The sequence below is a fragment of the Scomber scombrus genome, chromosome 6 (assembly GCF_963691925.1).
Source record: "Scomber scombrus chromosome 6, fScoSco1.1, whole genome shotgun sequence".
In the NCBI taxonomy this organism is placed as follows: domain Eukaryota; kingdom Metazoa; phylum Chordata; class Actinopteri; order Scombriformes; family Scombridae; genus Scomber; species Scomber scombrus.
Window position 1 is genome coordinate 16,071,772 of NC_084975.1, and position 9,679 is coordinate 16,081,450.

At 43.6% G+C, this 9,679-nt stretch overlaps 1 protein-coding gene across 1 annotated transcript; it reads left to right on the top strand.

Moving 5' to 3' along the window:
* Positions 1 to 6,441: 6,441 nt before the first annotated feature.
* Positions 6,442 to 8,442, top strand: lrrc4.2 (leucine rich repeat containing 4.2). The gene has a single exon (XM_062421126.1). It carries the CDS (start codon positions 6,442 to 6,444, stop codon positions 8,440 to 8,442), a length of 2,001 nt encoding a protein of 666 aa, XP_062277110.1.
* The last annotated feature ends 1,237 nt before the right edge of the window (positions 8,443 to 9,679 follow it).

A 9,679-nucleotide genomic window follows, 5' to 3' on the forward strand; every position in this document is an offset into this window, starting at 1 on the left:
CACTAGCGAAACAGTTGCTAACAGCAACTAAGCAGTAGGCTACATGTGGTTTTGTCTTCACATTAACAGGAGTGAGAGATTGTACTGTGACTGTGTTAGTGCTAGCTTCAGCAGCTGGCAGTAGCTCTATTTGTCTTGGCCTGTGGGAGTTTTGACCCTTACGGCTCAAGAGTGTTTGGCCCATGACCACAGGGTCAGCTAGCAGTGCTTGTCTCCAGCTTTTAACTCTCACTCATTTCACAAAGAACAGCTGCAACCAGTCATCTCGTTGTTTCAGACCTCAGCAGTCAGCAGTAACAGTGACTGCACTCAGCAAAGGCACGGTAAAGTAGAACAGTGTGTAAGTTATGGTCTGTGTACTGTAGGAGCAGCAAACCTACTGTATGAAGCGACAGCCTCCTTAAAGACGATTGGCTGTCGTCCTGGCGCCATATTGTCACAGCACAGTCACCTTCAGTGATGGTCTCAGCCAAAACAGACTAATTAGGTCACACACACACACACATGCATCAGCATGTAGATTTTACTTCCTGAAACATTCAATTTCCCCTCTAACCCTGACGCAGCTTTGTAGGGCAGGATGTCACTCGCACAGTATTGACCTGACTCACTGTACTTCACTATGCCATGCTGCTTTTGGCCTACAAATATCTAACACCAGCCCCCTCCATCCCAGGGTGTTATTGACCCCAAACCATCCAAAGAATGTAACCACACTCAACCTCTACACTACAGTACTGAGCCATGTCTGGTATGAATGTCTTGTAATACTTGCCTCTTTGGCCCAATCTCTAATGTGTGTTTTGGCCCAGAGATTTGTCTTGTTTCAGGGAACAGGACATGGCCTGCCTATTCATTGATAGAGAGTCTCAATTCAAGGGCTAGATTTATTTGACAGTCATAAAATACACATTATACTGCTTCACCTGAAGACAGTTATCACATACACTTACAAACTGTCAAGGATTACATTATACAATAAAGCCCACAGGCTTATTTCCACTGTGATCCTCTAAGGGAGGGGGCAGCAAGATGCCAAGTCAGGCAAGACCGACAGGTGCAAATATAATATCCATTTAATCACAAAACAGAAATAACATAAACAGGCAACTCTGAGTTAATTTGTGCAAGGTTCTTATTCTGAGAGACTATTTGCTTGCCATTTCTTCATCGCCTGCTTAAAATTTCTCTCTGCTTCAATGAGTTTCAGCAATACTGGAAAGTATGCTGCCTAGATCCGCTGACTCCTCATTTCCAGACCAAATATGTGATAACAAGTGGACAAGGATTGAGAAAAAAGAGTTGGAATCTGTATTTGCTCTGATTTAGTCTATTCAACACAGTACTGCAGGTAACTTAGGTTGTGGATGACTGGCTCAGATGGTTATGATAATGCTTCCTGTGCTCTTTCTCTTATTGGTGACAATTGGAACTTGTGCCTTTTGAAAGCATTTTGCCCTACAGGCCATTTTTGATCACACTTTACTGATTATCCACGTTTGTTTCCTTTCCATATTTGAAGTTGTGTTGTTCCTTCAGCTTTTTTGCTTCAAAGACATGCAGACTTTAGATTTTTCTAATACTTTTGGCACTTTGGAAGATTAGTTGAATACCAATTGATTGCACTAAAATTGCAGATGCTTTGCAAAATAGGAAAACACAGCAAAATAGGTTATGAAGAGATTTTACAGTGAATGGTCCGATAATTGAGTAATGTAATGCAGCTTCTAATACTCCTCTAAAGCTGAATGCACTGTATGCTTGTCAAGCATCAGCGGTTGTCCATTAACAGATAAAAACATTCATTTTTTTATTTCTTATTTTTTGGATTCTTTATGAAAGAAAGCAGCAACTAACGTTATGGTAAATTTGTGTTAGGAGAATAGTCTATTTAAATATTTCTTATTTCTGGCATATTTTGATCAGGTAAATTCGGAGGCCACTATGTTTATTTATCATTTACTTTGAAGGTCTCAAACACAGAGATTAGCTCAACAGATAACACATCCAGTTCACAATATATGGCGTTTGGAAAGACCAGTCTTTTTGAATTATTAATGTTGTGCAATTGATAGACAGTAACATAAGATGCTACATCAGACTAGAGAGTAATTTCATAAAACCCCTTATGATTTACTACACACTTTATATTAATTTTCAGATGGCAATAAATTCTCACCCCGAATCCATTTCATGTATTTAAAGGGAGAGCTGGACTTCAGCAGCTGCTGTTGATATTCCTCTCTTTGATGGTAATAATTATGGATCCATGTTGACAGAAAGAGAAGGAAAGACAGAGAGGTAAAGGGAAAGAGAGACGACCATAAAGACAGCAGGAGGAAATGTCATATATCCAGTGTGCTAACTGACCTTTCCATGCTCATGCCCCCTGTAATAGCATTAACACAGCAGCTACAACCGTGGCCATCAATTATCTGACCAAACCTGCCTGTGCCACCTTAACTAATAGTTATCTCTCCTTCACCCTTCCCTCATCCCCCCGCCACACTCCTCCTCTCTCACTCTTTCTTCCTCTCCTCACTCTAAAGAATCATATGGGAATAGAATAGGTACATGAGCTGCACTTGGCACATTTTTCCACTGCTTTTCTAGCATATCTGCCGTGTTACTTCTCAAAACACAGATGCTAGTGAGTTTTTTCATTCATCCTTTGTTTTTCATCTGCTATTTCAGCCCTCTGAAAGTCATTCTTTGATGCATAAAACAAACTGTCAGATATAAGTTTCATTCATTCCCTTTGTTGCTCACACAATTGTATTTCCACTAAATACTGTAGGGCAATGAAGGACACTCTGCAAATTCAAATTCATAGCCTAATTTATATTTGCCATATGCACATAAAATTGCTATTATTATAATAATAATAATAATAATTATTATTTTTATTACAAGGAGTAGTTTTGATACTAGCATCGGTCATTCCTCATTATTTTGTGTTGATAATTATTAATTTTAAATTATCATTATCAGTTTTTTGCTCATTTGCAGCTTAAAGCATCCCAAATCTGCTGTTAGTAAACATTTCGGCATTAGACACATATTATGAGCAATATATGAATACAATTTTAAAAAATGTATTAAAAAATGCATTCTGTTAATCAATTTGGTCCACCGAAGGTTAAAAGAGAAGAAATATATTATATCCAAGCATATAATATTCATGCTGCTTCAGTTTCCTGACAGGGAAAGAGGTAATTGTTTTTGATTAGTGGCATGAATTCAGCAGAAGCTAATATGTTGCACATGAAATGAATTCTAAGATTCATATGGAGAAGGCTAATATTCCATAACTTATCTAGACATATACTGATAATACTGAGCATCATCATTTATTTTGTATTTTATTCATGTTTATGGGTTCATGGGTTTCTTTCATTTATCTTCTGTATCACTTTTTCATCCCCTTTACAGTCCAGTGTGGACACAACGCATTAATTTTTTCAATAACATCTTTACATCATGGAATTTAATATTCCAATCATTAATTTCATAAACTGTAATTAAAATAGAATTGACAGTGGCACATTTATTATTATATTGTGTTTTAATCTATAGACCACAACCCCAATAGCAAATATATATGTGACAGGAAAGAGGAGGGGGAGAAAGAGAGAGAATATGGCCATTAACCAGACAGAGAGAGAGACTCCTTCTCCTGCATTCAAATGATGCTTAATCCAACACTATCAACACTCCTCTCGTCCCTCCTACTCCTCACCCCTAATCCTCATCCTTCTTTTTCCTGACTCTCTGTGCCATTTCAGTGAGGAGACTACTATGCAGTTCGTTCCCTCATTTGTCTCCCTCATTCTTCTTCTCTATCCGTATTTATCTCATTTCTCTCGTCCTTCTATATGGGCTCCTTTCCCCTATTTCACCAAGGACGTGGATATATCTCCTCCTACCCGGCCCCATATCTCTCTCTCTTTCTCTCTCCCCCTCGGTAAGTCCCTTTTCCTCTATATCTTTGTCTTTCTCTCTCATCTTTCTAAGAGGTAACTGTGTGCAAGCTCTTTCATCTTTCTTCTCCCTGAAGAGAAGACTGCCCAGCAGACACATAGAAGCAGAGTCAGCATTTCAGTCCTCTATGATGTCACGGACCCCCCGACCCAACCCTCCACCTCCAAAATACACACACACACACACACACACACACACACACACACACACACACACACACACACACACACACACACTGAATACATCCTATACAGCTGACAAAATAAGAAAAACAAAACAAATAAAAGAAAGAACTCTGTCTGATTGTCCTTTATGGTAATAATGTATGAGGGAAACACTCACCAAAATGTGCCTTACAAGAAATGAGGAAAAGCAGAAAGCCGCATCTCCACTGGAAAACACTGGCGCACTGCTGCGCTCACGAGACAGAGAACACAAAAACCACTCCGGAGTTGGAGTAGAAGTCTGACCTCTTGTCTCTGTATGATACTTGGGAATTGGAGGCTTTTAATTTTAATGACAAGTTGGGGGGGAGGCATGGAGACAGACAGCTAGGTAGAAGGGAAGATCGGCACAGGTAAAGCGATCTCAAGAGTGAGTAAAGAAAGAAGGCGAGGAACAGAACACGTGAGATACAGGGACAGAAAGAGAGAGAGAAAGAGACGATAGTTACAGTGAGGGGAGGGACAAGGAGCAATACGGGAGGAGGGGAGGTTGAATGTGTTAATACACAGGAACACTGCATCAAACCAATGCACTGCTCTGAGGCTGGCTGAGCAGCTGAGAGGAGTGCGTCAGCAGTACATTCACGTTCCCACTGAAGGACAAAGGGAGGGGGCAGAGCGAGCATCTTAGCTGCCTGCAACACCGACACACATCGGAGGGGGGGAATAGAGAAAAGAGAGAGATTGAAGAATAAACAAGAAGAGGAGTGGATTAGAATGCTGCTCCTGCTGCTTTTGTGACGGTGGGCTGCCTGTTTGAATGCTCGCGTGCCTCCTCCTCTCCATCTCTCTCTCTCATACTCTCTCCTTTGCGCACTCTATCTTTCCCCTGCTCTTGATCTGTCTGTGGTTCTCGCTCTCCTTCTCTCTCTTTCTGTCTCTTTCCCTCTCTCTCTCTCTGTGTTTTACTCTGTCTACTGCAGTAGTCAACCAGCCAGCCGCAAGTCTGACAGCCACACACATGGCTAACTGCCACAACTTACTACCTCAGCCCTGGAGAAAAACTAACAAATAAGCAAGCAGAAGATCACTGCAAGAGACAGCCCGGGGGAAAAAACAGCGAGTGGACAGAAGAATCCTCAAACCTTTCTCTGTTTATGGATACAGATACGGAGCCGACTTCCACACACGTCCTCCCAGGGACATTCTTTCTCTTTTCTCTCATTGCAGAAGAGGACAAGAGTGCTCTCTCTCTTCCGACAGCCTTTTGCGAAGCTCCAACAGTGCAGCGCATCCCCTTCTCCACCCCCCACCCAGCGCCACCATCTCTCCCACCACCCCCAACCCCCCCTCCCCCCAGGAGGAATAGACGGATTACTGCTAACTGTGCACACGGCAGCCTGCAGCTGCTCTGACCAGGGCCAGCCCAACATTGGGAGGAAGCAAGAGGAACACAGAGGAGGAGAAGAGAGGGGGATGATTGTGCCAGGAGTTCTTTAGCCTTTTTCTATCTCTCAGTCTCTGTCACAACGGGGCTAATCACCGACCGACTAGCCCTTGGCAAAGTCACAGTGAGGGAGGTCTTTCTACCAAACAGGCGACCGGCGGTTGAGCCAACACATGTATCAGCAGCCGAGAGAACTGGGGATTTTTATTTATTTCAGTTGGTCACTTCTTCTCTCCTCCTCTGTCGTTTTTAAGTGCTTTATGGATCATTGTGATTTATCCACAGTTGAGTTGCATTTTGGAGTCTGCGGCCTGGCAGGGGGGGCAGTTAGTGGGGGCAGAAGGGATCCAGGCACCTGCCAAGCCTTCCTGGCCTTACCTCTGCCTGTGAGTGCTTTCCATACTGCTCTCAGTCTTTAATACCAGGAGCCATTTTGTACCTTTGGCTAATAGAGGGCCACCTCACTTTTTCAGAAAGGGAAAACAAGAGAACATCTATCTCATGTATTTCCATGGAGGGGAATTATAAATGAATGTGATTCATGACTGTTGCTTTTAACATTTGTAAAGCAAAAAGGACCACTTTCAAAACTAATGAGGTACGTCACTGATACTATTATTAATTTTCTTACATTGCTGCACTGTTTTCCCCTGCTACTTCTCTTGTATTAATCTCTCTGACTCTCACCACCCTCCCTTTCTCCTTCTGTCACATCTATTTTGATGTAGCATCCCCCTGCACTGTCGATGGAACTTGGGAGCCTTGAGTTGCTCCAGCCAGGCTAGGGTGGTCTGTCCTCTGGTGTGTGCCGTCTCCCCCCACCATGCAGAATAATGAGCCCTCCACACCATGAGTCCTTTGGGCCAGGTTAGTGTGCAGCCTACCTGGAACGCAGCCCTGATCGCCGTGCTCTCCCTCATGGTGCCTGCTCTCAGTATGTGCCAGTCCACAGGCTCAGCGATGGGCTCGGCTAACCCACAGAACTGTCCAGGTGTGTGCTCCTGCACTAACCAGCTCAGCAAGGTGGTGTGTACCCGCCGAGGCCTGGTTAGGGTTCCTCCTAACATCCCCCCCAATACCAGGTACCTCAACCTGATGGAAAACAGCATAGAGACCATACAGGCAGATACCTTCAGGCACCTGCATCACCTGGAGGTACTGCAGTTGGGCAGAAATGCCATCAGGCAGATTGAAGTGGGGGCTTTCAATGGCTTGACCAGCCTCAACACCCTGGAGCTGTTTGACAACAGACTGACAGTCATACCTAGTGGAGCTTTTGAGTACCTGTCGAAGTTGAGAGAGCTGTGGCTTAGAAACAATCCCATTGAGAGCATCCCCTCTTATGCCTTCAACCGTGTCCCCTCCCTCATGAGACTGGACCTGGGAGAACTGAGAAAGTTGGAGTACATCTCTGATGGGGCTTTTGAGGGCCTTCAAAACCTCAAGTACCTCAACTTGGGGATGTGCAACCTGAGGGAGTTTCCTAATCTTTCACCACTAGTGGGACTGGAGGAGCTCGAAATATCGGAGAATGTTTTTCCTGAACTGAAGCCCGGGGCCTTCCATGGGCTCAAGAATCTACGTAAACTGTGGATTATGAACTCTGCCATCACCACTATTGAGAGGAATGCATTTGATGATATTACAGCATTGGTGGAGCTGAATTTAGCCCATAATAACCTGTCATCCCTCCCCCATAACCTCTTCACCCCTCTACAGTACCTGGTGGAGCTACACCTGCACCACAACCCTTGGCGATGTGACTGTGATGTAGTGTGGCTATCCTGGTGGCTCAGAGAATACATTCCCACGAATTCCACCTGCTGTGGACGCTGCCACACCCCGGCCCACATGAGAGGACGATATCTGGTGGAAGTGGATCAGACTACCTTTCAGTGTTCAGCACCATTCATACTCGATGCTCCTAGAGATCTGAACATCTCAGCAGCAAGGGTGGCAGAACTGAAATGTCGCACAGCTGCCATGAGCTCAGTTCGATGGCTTCTCCCCAATGGGACTGTACTGACCCATGGCTCGGCTCACCCACGGATATCTGTCCTTAATGATGGGACACTCAACTTCTCCAATGTTCTCCCATCAGACACAGGGGTGTACACCTGCATGGTGAGCAACATGGCAGGAAACTCCAATGCCTCTGCCTACCTAAACGTCAGCAATGCCGAACTCAACACGTCCAATCTGTCCTATTTTACCACTGTAACAGTGGAGGTTTTGGAGCCCACAGTGGAAGAGACCCCTAAACCTAAGCCGACTGTCCCTGCCTCGCCCTCCGTCTTTCAGCCCGTCTTCATCTCCACACCTACTGTACTGTTCCAAAACACTCAGACTCCAAGGCAGGTGTCAATACCCACTGCTACAGTCCCCACTGGGCCAGCCGCCAGCCTGGATGAGGTGATGAAAACCACCAAAATCATCATTGGCTGTTTTGTTGCTGTTACCTTGCTTGCAGCAGCCATGTTGGTAGCATTCTATAAGTTGCGTAAGCGGCATCAACAGAGGAGCACGGTGGCAGCAGCCAGGACCATAGAAATCATTCAGATGGAGGAGGAAGTTCCTCCAGTTCCACCACCCACCTCTGGATCTAGTGGCTCTGATGACACAGGGTTGGTACTGCCTACATTAGTGGAACACAACAGTAACACCTTTAAGCCTGGGTACGTGTCCTCCTCCTCCTCATCCCGCCAAGGGGGCTACGGAGCCCACTGGACTCAGAACAACTCTCTTCATCGCTCAGTCAGACAGCATCACAGCCACATCAGCACCATTGCTGATCCCTACGTCATTAAGACTACTCACGGCAAGGAAAAGGTTCAAGAGACCCAAATCTGAGTAATGCTCCCTGTGGATCTATCTCTGACTCTTCCCTAACCACTCCTCTCCACTTATCTGCTCACCAGTCCATGCAATAGAATGCACAAAGAGCAAAACGGTAACTTTCTTTTGTACAGAAGTGCAAAGCAGAGACATTTTTTGTTTCTTGTACATGCCTATACATAAATATATAAATATGAAAAAATACAAATATATATAAATGAAACTACCAGGCAGTGGTGAGACATGCAGATTATATTAGAAAAGAAAGTAATTTGAAACTATTTTCTAATAACTGGTGACTTCTATATAAAAAAAGACAAAGATACTGAATTGCTTTTGTGATTGATAATAGAAGGTGGCACTGTCTCCTGTAGGAAAAGAGGCATTTAGTTTGTTTTTTGACCATATTTAGGATGCAGTAAAAAACTCTTTATACAGGCACCAGTTTCTAAGTACAGCCCCAGATTTAAGCTCCAGTTTTTACTGTGCCAAATATTATATGCAATAAAATGGTATTTCCAGAATAAGGAACTTAAAAAGACAGACAGGCAAAATCTAGATAGAAACATTTGTCAAAGGATAGCAACGTAATGGCACAGATAGAATGTGCTGTTCAGTAGCTATCAGCCAAATGCTTTTGGACTGCAGTGAATTTCTGCAGCTAAGGTTTAACCCTCTGTCCGCTGGAGCTAAACTGCGTTTATTTGACAGTGCCAGTGCTTCTTAGTTGTAGCGTATCTTAACATGTTTATTAAGTGTGCACATGATTCCCCACTGGTTCAACTGGCAAAGATGAAGTGCAGACGAATAACAGTTGCTGAAAATACTTTGTTCTGTTATTGGTTGCATTTTGTATTATTTCTTTTCCCTTAGGTTTTGACATGCTTCTTAATGGCTTGTGTAGTGTTTAGGGCTAATTTAGTAATGCATTACAGCAGTTGCCTGACTTGTCTCTGCAAGGGCTCATTCCGATGCTAATTTTTCAGAGGAACAGACGTGGTGCAGTGATACAGGGCTTTGCTGACCGTTCTGCTTTTGGAGGAAAAAAAAGAGAGGATTGAAGTGAAATTAAATGAATGTCTGATACTGGGGCTTTTCCATGGACTAAATTGAAACATGACTTTGTTTTTCCTTTTTCTTTTAACAATTTATTTTGAGCAACACTATTTTTATGGAGAGACAAAAGGAGGCTATGAAAAATAAAAAACCTTTGGTTTGTATTTCTCTAATCAGAAACACTTTCATCTGATGT

Excerpts from the sequence above, each read along its gene's own strand:
- lrrc4.2 (XM_062421126.1), top strand. The coding sequence starts at position 6,442 with ATGAGTCCTTTGGGCCAGGTTAGTGTGCAGCCTACCTGGAACGCAGCC.